The sequence below is a fragment of the Phascolarctos cinereus genome, unplaced genomic scaffold (assembly GCF_003287225.1).
Source record: "Phascolarctos cinereus isolate Bilbo 61053 unplaced genomic scaffold, phaCin_HiC Scaffold_5;HRSCAF=322, whole genome shotgun sequence".
NCBI lineage: Eukaryota > Metazoa > Chordata > Mammalia > Diprotodontia > Phascolarctidae > Phascolarctos > Phascolarctos cinereus.
This window is the reverse complement of record NW_027555958.1, coordinates 300,397,768-300,412,536: the sequence shown is the minus strand read 5'-3', so window position 1 is coordinate 300,412,536 and position 14,769 is coordinate 300,397,768. Positions and strand designations below refer to the sequence as shown.

At 46.4% G+C, this 14,769-nt stretch overlaps 1 protein-coding gene across 2 annotated transcripts; it reads right to left on the bottom strand.

Moving 5' to 3' along the window:
* Window positions 1-502: 502 nt before the first annotated feature.
* LOC110215929 (transcription factor CP2-like protein 1) lies at window positions 503-12,993 on the bottom strand. 2 transcript variants are annotated; one of them, XM_020997785.2, is made up of 15 exons: window positions 12,757-12,993; window positions 11,883-12,037; window positions 11,044-11,117; window positions 10,303-10,471; window positions 9,953-10,059; window positions 8,567-8,719; window positions 8,228-8,338; window positions 7,384-7,481; window positions 6,939-6,993; window positions 6,315-6,408; window positions 4,696-4,786; window positions 4,127-4,209; window positions 3,420-3,565; window positions 3,104-3,155; window positions 503-2,130 (listed from the first exon to the last, which is right to left on the bottom strand). In XM_020997785.2, exons 1-15 carry the CDS (start codon window positions 12,837-12,839, stop codon window positions 2,093-2,095), a joined length of 1,509 nt encoding a protein of 502 aa, XP_020853444.2. In that variant the 5' UTR covers window positions 12,840-12,993; the 3' UTR covers window positions 503-2,092. The 2 variants fall into 2 exon arrangements, with proteins under 2 accessions (XP_020853444.2, XP_020853446.2); XM_020997787.2 differs by having other exon boundaries at window positions 10,366-10,471.
* Window positions 12,994-14,769: the final 1,776 nt, after the last annotated feature.

The following is a 14,769-nucleotide window of genomic DNA, read 5'->3' as shown; positions in this document are numbered from 1 at the left end:
GGGGCTTAGAAGTGGGAATCTAGAGGAGGCTGCGTGATAGGCCTCCTCCATTCTGGCTCAGGTACATCCTGGCCTTTATTCGTTTTCATTCTGAAACTTATTGCATATATTCCTGGGGGTGGAGAGTCCAACAACTCTTGAAATAACTATGCCAGACAATAAAAGTGACCCCCTCCCTTCCCTAACCCTCTCCTGCGGAATTTATGGGTAAAGTTCACAAACAAACCATAGGAACCAAGGGGGCCAGCCAGCAGCAGAAACAAAACCTTTCTCCCTGCACACTGTCCCTGTAGACCCCACTACCCTCAGAAATACCTTCAGGTGGGAATCATTTATCCCTGTTTGGCTATTACAGAAGAAGGGGAAGGGAAGTCCCATTCCAGCCTTCTCTCCCCATTTTATTTTTCCTCATCTGTTGCAGTGTTTTTCCATAGAGTGGGAAAGACTTCTGAGCCTCAGAGGTGGGGGGAAGGCAGGGCTGCCATGGAAAGAAGGTGTAACTTTTTAATCAGAAGAGGAGTTTAGGCCCCTGTTCCAACATTGATGACATTTGGGCATCTGTGAATTAGGGTTGAACTAGAGCAGTGGTATCAAACTCGAATCGAAATGGATCCCTGTGGGCCACACATAGTGACTTAGAAAACCACAAACTAACTATGTCGTATTTTTATTTATTTTGTTAAACATTTCCCGATTACATTTTAATCTGGTTCAGGCAGCACTAGGGAGCTGTGAGTTTGACACCTCTGGGCTACGTGACCTCAGGTCCCTTTCAACACTTAATCTATGACAACAAAAACCAGCTAGTTTCCATACCCGTCCTCCTATCAATGGCCATAACTACCTTCTTCACTGGCTCCCAACCAAAAATAGGCAGCCAGCCATTTGAGCTAAGATAGGGGCTTCCTGACTCGAAAGAGTTTCTTCTCTTCACCTTGGGTCTTAAAACTGTCCTCTGCTATAGTGCAGGCTGGTGCCCACCTCAACATTTCTGACTGAAATTGGATTAAAATAAACATCTCAAGGACCCTGTTAAGGACTTAGAGTGTTATAGATCTGGAGATAACCTTAGAGACAGGCCAGCCAGTCCAGTTGCCTCATTGTACACAAGCAGCTGGTTAATGGCAAGGCTAAGACCCAGGACTACAGCCAATTTCTTACCCTATATCATACCTTTTCTGAGTATTGCTCTAGACTGAAGCAATACTCTATAGATATCTCTGTAGGTTATAATCCAAATTCTTTTAGAATCAAAGTTTTAAAACCCAGTCATTTGAGTATTTGAATTTGAATGTCAACCAGTGAGGGGTCAAAGCTAATGTTATGTAGGCATCCAAAAAAACAAGTGTACTGGATTGTTAATGAGACTTTGCTCGGGACCAAGGGTTGGGAATAGGCCTTGCAGAGCATTTGGTTCTGCCTGGACTGAGTCCAAAACATGATAGAATATGAAGTCATAGCCACAGGGTTGCCCCAGCCCTGGCTAGAATGAGTCCCACTGGCCTCTTGGCACAGATATGACCAAGTAACCAAACCTTGGGGTCTGCCATGGCACCTTGAAAATATTTAAAAGTCACTGCTATGCAGCCAGGATAAAAAAATAAGATTTTGGTTTTTTTAAATGGACTTAGGAGAAAAAAGGGTAGTAGGGTACAGAACAAGTGGGGGTAGACCAGCAGTTGAGTTAACACAGGAATGTTGATAGACAGTCTCTTTCACGTGAAGATTTGAGACTCCATCAGGAGGCCGCCAATATTTCATGGCTAGTCCATGGTGCCAATTCCTTCAGATTGCCTGTTCCTGGTGCAACCTGGATAATGCCAGTCCTTTGAGCCTAGGACTCCATCTACCTCCCTTGCTAATAAGCAAGAATGAAAAAGCCTGGAAGCCGGTGTTTGCCCTGTTCTTCAGGGAGGGAAGAGCAGAAGCCAGTGACAGCTGCTTTGCACATGCACCAGTCTCAAGTAATTGGCCGGGGTTTTTAATTGATTTCTGGCCACAATTAGGGCCTAAGTTATGGCTCAGCTTATGTTGTGCTTGTATCCCCAGTGCTTTGTTTTTCCTGGTCTTGATTGGATACCCTGTCAGGAGCCTAACTCAGAAACAAGTGGTAGCCATCTGGATTCTGCACTGGAAATAGGAAAAGGGGTAACTTTCAAGTAGGTACTCATCCCCTTGAACCGATCCACCCCCAACCCCATAGACCAAGTGGTGGTCCAGACATGATATAATAGGAAGGAACCTGAGAGGCCCCTTTTGTTACCTTTTTCCCTCTTCCTGGATCCATGAAGGAAAGCCTAGCTCATAGCCCATTTCCAAGAAGCCCTCCTTCAACACTCAAATACACAGTAACACCTTCACATTTGGGAGCCATGGCACTTAATGGCTACAACTGTTATGACCCTAGGTAAGTTATGAACCTAACCTCCTTGAGGAGCCTTAGTTTCTTCATCCATAAAATGGATATAATTCTTGTACTACCTAGCTCACAGCCTTGTGAAACATCCTTTGTAATCCTAGTCCAGTGTTCTTACCTTTGCCTGAGCCCCTGAAAAATGAATTCTAATCTTTTTTGTGTTTGAGATACTTTGGGAAACCTGGTGAAGCCTGTGGACCCCTTTTTAAATGTATAAAAGGAAACAATTATATTGAAATAATTAAAGTTCATAGACCCCAGGTATAGAACCATATTCGAGACCATACTTTCTGTCACTCTTTTGGCACTTAAAATTGTTTTATGTTGTTAGTACTCCTTTCCCTACCTAGACCATAGTCTGGAGTGCAGCAATGTGCTAGTGGATATGTAGGGGAACTCCCACTGAGGATTATTGTAGATGGTAAATGAGTGTGTGATTTATCAGCCTGGAATGCTGAGAATTCAGGTGATTTGCCTGGTCACACAGTAAGTGTAGGGTGGGAATTCAAATCCAGATGGTCTGGTTCTACTACCATCAGTTCTGTCCACTATACCACACTGTCTTGTATATCTGTTGCTCCCCCCTGCCTCCACATCTGGCATATAGTAGGTGTTTAAATGTTGGATTAAGATATGGCCCTCACACAGCTGTCACCACTTGCCAGCCTGTCCCCTTAGTACTCCTACCTTTCTTTGCCACAGCCACAAAATAGGATTCATCCACCAGATTTTGGACCACCTATGGAGTAGTCAAGAAGAGAGTATCAAGTTAGGAAAGGAGAAATTGGTTTAGATACTCCCACCCCCAAAGTCAGGACAAATCTAGACAAACCAGCATAAGGGAGGTTGGATCAGAGGGAAAATATCTAAACCCTGGAAAGACACCAGGATGGTTGGCTGAGGAATGTATTAGGGTATCTTATGGTCCAAAAGAGACAAATAACACACACAGTTCCCCAGGAACGGTATGGTAAAAGAGGAAAAGATGTAGTGACCCTCTTACCAGGTCACTGATGAGTACATGGATGCCAGTAGGGCCTTTGCGAAATAGCCGATGGATTTGATTGGCTGGGAGAGATAAGAGTTCAGCCAGTTTTCCAGTCAGTTCAGCAGTGCTGAGCTCCTCCAGATATATCTGCTGGTAAGACCCTAGAGGCAGCAGAATGAGGGAGTAAATGACCCAAGGTCCAGGGAAAGGCAGGACCAGGGGATCTTGGCAATAATCTGAGATTGGATCAAGAAAAATACAAACAGTTTGAGGGGGCTTGCATCATCACTAATTCTCACCCAAGACTGCACTCAACCCAATGCAGAGCAATCAGAAAGAAAAAAAAATTCTAACTTGGAAGCCCCAGTACCTTCCCTCAGGGAGCTAACATTCTTTGAAGAATACAGTATAGTCCCAGACAAAGTGACTTGAAAATCAAGAGTAAGTTATGTAACAAGATATTAGAACCAAATTGGTGGATCAGGAAAGACTGCCTGAGCATTCACTCTGGGTTTAGGAGCAAGAGAAGGAAGAAACCTGACTTTTCAAGAGAGAAAGACCTCTTGGGTTCCTGACAAAGCTGTTAGCAGACCAACACTGGGCCACGGTGAGGACAAACTGGGAATCATGCAAACTCCCCAACCCCATAGACATCAGGAAGGGATTGCATATCTGTGGTTCTACCTGGTGGGAGAAAGAAGTAATGGAAATGGCTTCTGTACCCGAGTCTGGGCTCCGTGGGGTCTCACTTCCTGGTTTCAGGGCCTCTGGAGACACATACAAGGTAAGTCTGGGACGGATAGGCCTGGACCAGAGATGTGAGCTGTTAGTTAACCTCTCCCTTCCCTACAGTCGGCTCCCACCATCTTCGACCACACACCATAGGAAACAATCTCAATGGCCCCTGAAGGGCCTCTACTGGTGCTGAGCTGGAACCAGGAGTAACTGACCTAGCTAGCTACTAGCAACGAGAGGTGAGAGAATTCAGCTTCCTACCCCCACCTCCAGATGAAATCATTCCTAGTTGATGCCTTATCTTCCCATCGGTCAACTGCCAGGCACTGTGCTAAGCACTGATGATAGAAAAAAAGGTGAAAGATAGCCCCTACTCAAAAGGAGCTCACAGCCTGATGAAGGCAAACTTTGTAACCAACAAAGGGAAGACACGAGGGGAAAAGGCGTCTTGCAGAATGCAGGACAAGCTGAGATCTGAAGGGAGGAGAGGGGTAGAGAGGAAGAGGCCTGGCAAGCATTGAGGAACTCAGTAAGTGGGCAGTGCCAGGTTTCATACCTGGCTTTCAGGGTATTGGAGAGACGGATCCCATCAGCAGCTCCACAGATTTGGATGAGGTCCTGGCGGGAGAGTTTTAGCAAATCTGCACCTATAAAGACATACCAGAGGCTTGGGGAGAAGCATACGGTCTAAAATTCCAATATTAAAGATTGATTTCTTAGTGTTGAATATAAGCTCCTTGAGGGCAGGCACTTTTTTGTGTTTGTATCCAAAACGCTTAGCACTTAGAAGGCACTTTATATTTGTGGAATTGGGTCTAGAAAGATTTTCCCCAAAAGTCCTATCAGAATGCAAATGCACCATTATCTGCTCTCAGGCTTAGAAAGTTACCTGGTATACTGAGTACCTAGGTGACTTATCCAGGGTCACACAAGCATGTTAAGAGACATGATCTGAGCTTGGTCCATAGACATGATGTTTAATGATTGGCACACAGATGTGTGCCACGCATTGCACTAAGCACTTAGGGATACAAATAGAGGCAAAAAGACTCTTGTCAAGGAGCTTACAATCTAATGTGCCTGCCTGACTCTGAGTTTAACTCAATTATAAAAAATAGACACCACCCTGATATATCTGTATTTCCAGCTATGTGACCTCCAGGACAGCATAGTATGTTTTTTCTGTGAAACTGATAATTGAATTAAGACCAGGAAGCTCTTGTCAAGTGAATATTTCTCCCTTCAAGAGCATTCTCTTCAGTTCTTAGTGTAGGCGGCTAGGTGGCGCAGTGGAGAGAGTATTGGACTTGCATTCAAATTTAACCTCAGACACACCAGTTGTATGAGCCTGAGTGAGTCCTTTAATCTGTCTGCCTCATTTTCCTCAAATGTAAACTGGGGATAATAAGAACATCTACCTCTCAGGGTTGTTGTGAGGATAAAATGAGAATAATCTTTGAAAAGTAGTTTCTAAACCTTAAAGCATTATGTAAATGCTAGCCATTATTGTTACTGCAATCCCGTGGGAGCCAGTAGTGCAAGTCTTGTTAGCCCCACTTCTCCATGATCCCATTTGAGGTTTTCTTAGCAGAGATACTGGAGTGGTTTGCCATTTCCTTCTCCAGCTCATCTTACAAATGAGGAAACTGAGGCAAACAGGTTAAGTGACTTGCCCAGGGTCACACAGCTATTATGCATCTGAGGCAAGATTTGAACCCGGGAAGTTAGGTCTTCCTGACTCCAGGCTCAGCATTCTATCCACTGTGGCACTTAGCTGCCCTAGCCCCACTTTACAGGGTGGAATTGGACTGACCCCAGTTTAAATCCTGAATCAGACGCATAGTAGCTATATAACCCTGGGCAAAGTCTCTTAGCTTCTCAACTTCAGTTTCTTCATCTATAAAATGGAAATAACAATAGCACCTCTCTCTCTCTCTCTCTCTCTCTCTCTCTCTCTCTCTTCTATATATATATATATATATATATATATATATATATATATATATATGTTAGTTATGAGGATCAAATGATATATGTAAAGTATTTCACAGATCTTAAAGCCATACAAATGCTAGGTATTGGCTGTTTGCTTAGTAAGCTGGGGACAAAACAGAAAGATTTGGGGAGTCCTGCCCACCCACCCCACAGCAGGTGGAGGCAAGGGGATAGCCTCACCAGTGAAGTTGGCCAGCAGCCTGCAATAGCCGGAGAATCGGTGACGGTGTAACCACTGCTGTGTCTCTGAGATAGAAGCCCCAGGGCTGAGAGCCTGAGAAGGGAGGCAGGAGGCAAAACGCGTACTTATTTTAGTGAGTGGTAAAAAATGCATTGATTAAAGTTACCTCATGGGTAGAGCTTGTACCAGGCACCTGATTAGAGTGTGAAGGTGCAAGGAGTGTTCAAATGACAAGCAAAGCTGGGAAGATAGGTTGGGAGAGGAGCTGAATGCGGGGCTGAGGACTTCAGATTTCATTTTATAGGCCCTGGGCTGATAGTAAAGGTTATGAGCAAGAGTCCCATATGTTGCTCTGTAACACGTTCTCTCTGAAGCCCTGTCTCTCTGTATCTGAATAGGAACCATGAGCTTATGCTTCCTACCTCACAGGGTTGTTTTGAGGAAATCACTCTGTAAACCTTTTAAAGTGCTAGAGAAGTGTATGTGAAGTAAGTATCATCTCTATCCAACCTGGGCAATGCCCGTCCGACTAATTTCAGGTCAATGCCAAGCATGGCCACCAGGGGGCAGGGTGACACTGCTGAGAAAGGGGATGAAGCAGGAAAGTCTGGGGGGAGATTTACCTCACCCGGGCTGTCCACTGAGCTGTCCAGAGAGAAGGGTGGGGAAGAACAGATCCTATGAGAAACAACAGACAGGACTTGGAAGGCTGGACACTGGGGTGTTGTTTCTGCCCTCTGAGCTCTTACAGAACTTAGCCTTGTTACCTCCATCGCCTTGCAGTTACTACCTGGGATAGGAACATGTGATCTGTGTTCCTGTCTTATCTCTCTCCCTGTTAGACTGGAAGCACGTGGAGGGTAGGGACTGTGTCCCATTCGTCTTTGTGCCCCACCCTCCATGCCCCATTAAACTGTGCTCAGTAAATGTTTTGTGAATGAATGAATCAATGTCATTTCCCTCCCCCCTTTAATCACCCTTGACCTTATACCTCTGAGGGGCAAAAGAAGGGGATGAAGAAGAAACAGATGAGACCAATCCTCTTCTCCTGCCCCAGTTTCTACTCACCTGTCAGGGGTCAGGAACTTGAAAGAATGGGGAGAAGTCAGGCCAGAAGGGCTGGGAGAGGCATGAAGACCGGTAGAGGTTTCAGGCCACGGTGAACACTGGGGAAAAGAGGGGGAATGTTTAGAGGACATGTGACTCCCCTAGGATTGGGATTTGAGAAAGGAAAGGGACCCCTCCTTAGCTCTCATCCTCAGCTCTGCTTCCCTCAGAGACCCAGGGTGCCACCTTGTGCCCAGTTCTCTTCCTTCCCCAGAAGAAAGGGCTTGTGGATAAGGAACGTAGATCCATCCCTGAGGGGAATGTCTGCTTGGAGAACCAGGATGTCTCTCTGCCCACCCCACCTCCACCCTCTCCAGCTTCCATCCTAAAAAAAAAAAAACCGACCAGTGTAGATCCAGAGCTCTGTGCTAGAAGTTAGATTAGGGTTCTCTCTGACTATGTAACCTGTGGAAAGTAATTGATCCTCTCTAGGACTTGGTTTTCTTTTTTCTTTTTAATTCTGAATTTAAATACCGCCAAAGAAAAGCCATTTCCACATAACACAGCAGAACACCAAAAGAAGATTCTAAGTGAGATCATGAATATCTCTTTCACACTACTCACTTTTCTTTTTAAAGCAATAAATTCTACATATTACTTGCAAAACTATCTTGCTTGTCTATGCTTTCACCCACATTTTCTGCCTTTTTCTTCTGTGCTTAGTTTTAAAATATTTCAATATAGGCCTTATTTTTCCCAACTGCTTATGGTGCCCTTCCACTAAGACAAATGAGACCGTAGAAGGATTCATACCAAGAACCTCAACTCTCAGCCCCAGTAGGGGTGCTGCTGCACATATACACACCTCTGTGAAGACAGTGGTCTCATAGGCTGGCTGGTACTTCTGTCTCTCCTGTGGTGACTGCTTCTCAATCTTCTCTCTGTCTGTTTTCTGCTTCCGGTCAGCCCCTTTAGGCTGCAGAGGAGTCCATGTGGAAACCTCAGGGTCCTATCCATAACCCCCTCCACCCACCCCCCCTCTAGGAAAACAATTCAGGAAATGGGAATGAGGGCAAAGCAGTCAAGAAGCCCACGTCCCCCAGAGGTCTGTTAGGACAACTTGAGGAGCTGCCAAAGACAAGATGGGCTGGAGACAGTGCTGGGGTCCAAGGAGGAGAGGGCAGTTTCGGGCCCAAATGGAGACCTTGAAGACTTTTATGAGGCAGCTGGCTGAGTGCAGATGCTCTATGGGTATCCCCTTGTCAGCTGGTTTGAAGGTGTCAATCTGGATGCGGAAGGGGACACCCTTCTCCCCACCATTTTTTCGAGGGGTGAACTCTGTACTGATACAATTAACCTGTGACAGAAAAGGAAGGGGATAAGCGGACAAAAGTAGGGGCTTAGCCAGGGCCAGAATTTCTGCTACCAGATAGAGCCAAAAAACAGATTCATCTGTTCTAGGAGATCTTCATCTGGGGTCTGCAAACACACACACACACACCCCCACCATTTTTTATGACTATGTCTAAATAACGGATTTCCTTTGTAGTCTATTTTGTTTCATTTTGTGAATTTAAACAAATGATTCTCAGAAGGGGCCTATGGTCTTCAGCAGACCACCAGAGAGATCCATCCTGCTGTCATTACACAATGGTTAAGAATCACTTGGTCTAGCCTCTCCTCCCATGTGGGATATTCTACCTATTCTGATATCTATCCCAGGACGTTGTACCTGGAAGGAACATTACTGGCCTTGTTGTGGCAGCTAAACGGTGCAGTGGGTAGAATACGGGGCCTAGAGTCAGGAAGACCTAAGTTTAAAGCCAGTTTCAGACATTTACCAGCTGTGTGACCCTGGGTAAATCACTTCACCTCTGTCTGCCTTAGTTTTCTCATCTGTATAATGGTTATAATAACCTTGTTGTGAGGCTCAAATGAGATAACATTTGTAAAGTGCTTAGCATATAGCAAGTATATGTATTTATTTATTTAATATTTGTATTTATAGCAAATAAACATTTTTTTCAAGATGGGGGAACTGTGAGTTAAGGAACAATGACTCAGAATCATTCATATCTAGATGTGGAAGAGCCCTCACTGATCATCTAGTCTAACCATTTTACAGATAAAGAAACTGAGACATAGGTCAAGTTACTTGCCCTGGTTGCACTGGTATGTCAGAGGTGAGATTTGAACCCAGATCCTCTAAATGGAACATCCAAGATTTCCAAAGTCAAATTGCCAGTTAGCATCAGTAGAACCCAGCTCAATATTTTACCCCACATCATCTTGCTTCTTACCCCTTTATTGTCCTTATCTAAACCCAGTAGCATAATCATCTGCTTGGAGTATCCTGCCTCCCAGGGCTCTCCTCTCCCAGAGTGCCCCCCGCCCCCAGCTCAAGGACCATCTCCTCCTGAACACCCAAGTGCCTCTGAGCTCCCCCAGTACCAGTCACCTACCAAGTTTCATATACTTCCTGGCATTAGTTATTCCTAATGTGTTTGTGTCCTATCATACCTCATCCCACCACCCAGTCAATGATCGACTAGAGGGCAGGAATGATATCTGATATACCCTAACCCCTGACCTGCAAGAAGAGAGATGTCCTCTTTGCAGGATCCCAGAGAAACTCCACTGTGTTGAGAAGTGAGGGCAGTACCTGGGGCTCTATCACCCCCACCGATAGGGGCACATCTGTAGGCACAGGGGAAGAGGTAGGCAGGCACCAAAGTTAAACTCATAGAAAGGGAGCAGCAGAAAGTAACAGCATCCTGAAAGCTTCCCACCACCACAGCCTCCCAAAGCCCCCTCTCCAGGTCCCCACGGATCCAGAGAAGTCCCATGGGGGGGCTCTTCCACCTTCCTCCCCTCACCAATATCCAGTATCCTGTCCAGGGAAGTCCCATGAGGAGGGCTCTTCCACCTTCCTCCCCTCACCGATATCCAGTATCCTGTCCAGGGAAGTCCCATGGGGGGGCTCTTCCACCTTCCTCCCCTCACCAATATCCAGTATCCTGTCTCCTGGACGGCTCCACCGCCAGCCTTCCAGCTGTTGTTGTTCCGTGTATTGCAGGCGTCGGTCGTGGAAGACCACACGTACCACACTCTGTGGACACCAGACCCCCCACTCAGAGACACACTTGAGAAATTCCAGAGTCTAGCCCTCCAAGTACTCGTCATCTGATTCAAGCTACCTCTCCTCTCCCTCTTCTCCCCCACCCCCTAATAAGAAGACAATTGCTCAATCCTACAGGGATTGAAAGACTGATTAATAATTATTTGCCTGGGAGCCTGATGCTTCCCAAATGCTTTTGTTTGCAGGAGGTGTTAAAATGCATGATCTCCTTTGTGCCTCTCAGTAAGACCCGGCTCTACAAGTTATCTCTTCCATTTTACAGGTAAGGAAACTGATTCTTGGAGAGGTTAAGTGACTTAAGTGGTTCCATGTTTACACTGCTAGTTAGTGGTTTGAATCCTAGGCTTCCTGACCTCCCATACAATATTCTCTCCATTATTCTATCTTTGCTGCCTCTGAAGAATGGTGTCCAGCATTCAAGATGGCGGGGAAAGGAACAGCAGACAAGGCAACCTCCTGTCTAGCACCTTCACACCTGAGGGGCAATAGTTTTTATCCGGCATTTGCTCTAAATGAAGGTTCAGAGGTGAGGAGAGACTCACTTTCAGCAGTCGAGGCCACTGGGAAGCGTCCCCTAGTTTGGGGTTACAGAGCATCCGGACTTCATAGGATTGCCCTGGAAGAGATCAGGATGGGAATCAGTCATGCCTAAAGCCGGGAGGACCATCTGAAGACCAGAGATGATCCCTTCCATCCTGGGGTCCCTTTGCCCTCCAAACTCCTATTGCCCGTGCTGACTGTGGTCTGTGACCCCCCTGGGGCTCAGGTCCATCATCTGTACTCATCAACTCCATTGTGGTATCCGGGCTCCAATCCCACTAATAACAGTTTGTTTAAAGGTCCATTCGGGGAGTTTCCAATGAAGATTGACAGCACAAATTGGCACCTCTACAGTTTGTTCTTAGAGAGATGTCTGGATCACTGAGAAATTGAGCGACCTGCCTGGGGTTACATCCAATATTCATCAGAAGTAGAATCTGGACCCAGATTTTCCAACTCCAAAGCTGGCTTTCTATTCCCTACATCACTGTGCCTCTTAATGATAATTCAAAAACATTTAAGTCCCTTTGTCAGGGTACCAGGTACCATGCTAGCCAGGTGTTAGGGATACAGAGACCGAACAACTGACACTTACATAGCCCTTTAAGGTTTGCAGGGCAATTTCCACACATCATGTGCTTAACTCTTACAAGAACCCTGTGAGGAAAATGTTATTACCCCCATTTTACAGATGGGAAAACTAAGATTCCAATGACACCCAAGGTCACATGGATAGTAAGTATTACAGGTAGGATCCAAACCTGGGTCTTCCAGGTTCCCGATAAAAACCCACTGAGTAGTCGGTCTCCAACACCCCTGCCCCATGTCGGTCGTACCCTACCCTGGTTCAGGTAGGTGAGTGTTTCCTCATGTTGCTTGACAGCAGGAGAGGTGACAGCACAGAGGACATATTGGAAGACAGGACAGTGCATGTCTGAGGTAGAAATGCTGGCAGGGTCCTCCTGCTTCAGGTACGGCAGTGCCAGGGACTCCCTGCTGGGGTGAGATGGACACTGTCCCTCAGCTGCCAGGCTCTCCTCCTCCATCTCTCAAACACTGCCTGCTCTCCCCAGTACTGGGCCACTCACAGCTCAGGTTAACAGAGGATGGTTCCCAGTTCTCCCATATCCTTGGGTGTGTCCTGCCCATCTTCCAAAAGGCTCCGACTCTCCTTAGAAAATCCTTCTTCCAGAAATCTAGCCAGGAAGTGCTGACATGGTTCAGTGCCTGAAAGAGTACCTCCCATCCCTGTCACTAAACCTTCCTGGACCTCACAATCTTCTTTCTCTGGATAAGATCAGGTTTTGCTTTAACCCAGAGGATGCATAAAGGCGAATGAAACCTTTAGGAAATGCTTGGAGATCCACAGAACTATGGCTAAGCCCCAGATGGACTCAGACTCCAAAGGGGCTGGAAACCTAAGAGGGGCATTTCTGCCCACCTTTTCCTCATTCAGTCAACCCTAGGTGACATTTTCCCCTCCCCTCAAAGAAACTCCCTATTTGAGGAGCACCTCCCCTGGCCTGTTCTGCAGATTGGGGGAACCAGGGTCAACAGGGAGCACCCAGATGAGGCAGGGAGAAATGGACAGACACTGGAAGGGACTGACTGCAAGGGATTAAGGTGGGTGCCTAGGCAAATGACTGCCCTCAGGGCGAGCTGCAGGATGAGGGAGAAGAGGCCTTGGGGGTATTCCTGGGGCTGGAAGCACCTACCTGAGCAGATTGCTAGTGGGACAGGGGTATAGTTCCCCTGGGCTGGGCCACAGATGTTCTGGTTGGTTGTGCCAGAGTAACATTGTGGGCAAGGGTAAGATGCTGAATGGTGGAAGGCAATGGTGATGCTCAAGGGGTGAAGGGAATCGAAGAGGAGGAGTAGCAACCCAGAACAGCAGCAGCAGCAGCACCAGAACGTCCTGGAGGTGGAATACAGGTTCTTTCCACTGGGAGTGGCCCCACCTGGGGTCTCTTACTTTATAGATCCTGGAAAAATAACCCAGGGATGGGGCGGGGCCAAGCCTAAGGGCTCTGTTTGGCTGGAGAGCAGGACTCCTCCTAAAGCCCAGACAGGCCAAAGGCAGCTGAGTCTGGGAAGGGGCTGGGACTGGGAGCCACTAACGGGATATCCAATAATTATTAACCCATGGGAGGGTGACAGTAGGGGAGGCTGGATCTTGAGATGAGGAAAACAAGTTTATGGGGATTCTTCTATACTTTCTCTCCCTCCCCAGTGTGTTGTAATACAGTATAGAAAGCTGAATTTGATATCAAAGATCCTGGGTTCAAATTCAGTCTCTTTCTCTCCCCGCCCCCCCCCCACTTTGGACATGTCACTTTCCATTTCCAATTCTGCCTCAGATACTTACTAGCACTGTGACCCTAGGCAAGTCACTTTACCTCTCTGGGTCTCAGTTTTCTTATCTGTAAAATGGGGGAAGGGGAGAATGACTCAATGGCCTCTAAAACTCTTTCCAGCTCTCAATCTATGATTTTACCGAGAGACATGAAAACATGATATGAACAGAGAAGAACATTTACAAATATGGGGGGCCCACACAGAACCATGAAGATAGATGTTCAGAGATAGAGTTCTATACATACAGAATCTTTTTTTTTCTTTCTGAGGCAGTTGGGGTCAAGTGACTTGCCCAGGGTCACACAGCTAATAAGTGTCAAGTGTCTGAGGCTGCATTTGAATTCAGGTCCTCCTGACTCCAGGGCCAGTGCTGTCTTTTTACTGTACTACCTAGCTGCCGCCTATTCTTTATCTATACTCTATATCCTTACATGTTCATGTTGTCTCTGCTGGATAAAGTAAGCTTTTGGCTTTGTATCTCCAGGGTCTGTTGTTAAGCCTGGTACTGATACTTGCTTCCAGTCACAGAGCTAGAGTTTGAGGCAAAATATCAAAGACAAAGTGCGGGTCCATTGTAACCCTGGGCAAGTCACTTAACCCTGATTGCCTCACCAAAAAAAAAAAAAAGTGCATGTCCAAAGTGGGAGAGGAGGGGTATGGGGAGAAACAGAGACTGGATTTGAACCCAAGACCTCTGTTGTCAAACTTAGCTTTCTTCGGCCATGCTTAATAAATGCTTATTTGCTGATTGAAGATTCAGAACCTTGGGACAACCAGAATATGTCAGAGATGAGACTTGAACCCAGATCCTGGGGATCCTGGCTTTAAAGCTAGTTATCTATTTACCACACACATTCACACGCAGTATACTTAAATAGCTTTGCACACATGTGTGTGCACACATATACATGCATGCATGTATATACACATGCACTGTGTATGTATGCATACATATATACATATGAATGTGTATATACACACACAATCTTATATACACAGATCCTCGTATACACATGCATACAACTCACCTCCAGATCCTGTGAACATAAGGCATTATCTGCTCTAGCTCTGGAAGTGAGGTGCTAGTTTACTCGCCATTGAGAGAGTGTAGGAGTCCTAGGGTTCCTCATTAGGTCCTGGTGGTGGGAGTCACCCCAACTTCCCTGGTTTGGAGGAGGGGGGAAGGGGCTGCACCCTTCTCTCATTCTTGAAAGGAGAGTTGGGTCCAGGGAGCTCCCACCCCCACTCAGGTCACAGTGTCCCCAGCATAGAGGTGTGGAATGGGGAGGGACCAAGTTTACAGGGCACACAGCCTGCCTTGTTGTGGAAACAGACTAGCTGAGCCTGGGGGGAAACAGACCTGAGGAGCTAGG

What these genes read in the sequence shown, in the direction of transcription:
- LOC110215929 (XM_020997785.2), bottom strand. Translation starts at nt 12,839, where the DNA reads ATGTTACTCTGGCACAACCAACCAGAACATCTGTGGCCCAGCCCAGGG. An exon ending in AGACCACTGTCTTCACAGAG is followed by an intron (nt 7,482 to 8,227) that starts GTGTGTATATGT and finishes TCTTTTCCCCAG; the next exon opens with TGTTCACCGTGGCCTGAAAC. An exon ending in TCCAATACCCTGAAAGCCAG is followed by an intron (nt 4,210 to 4,695) that starts GTATGAAACCTG and finishes TCTCTGGTCCAG; the next exon opens with GCCTATCCGTCCCAGACTTA.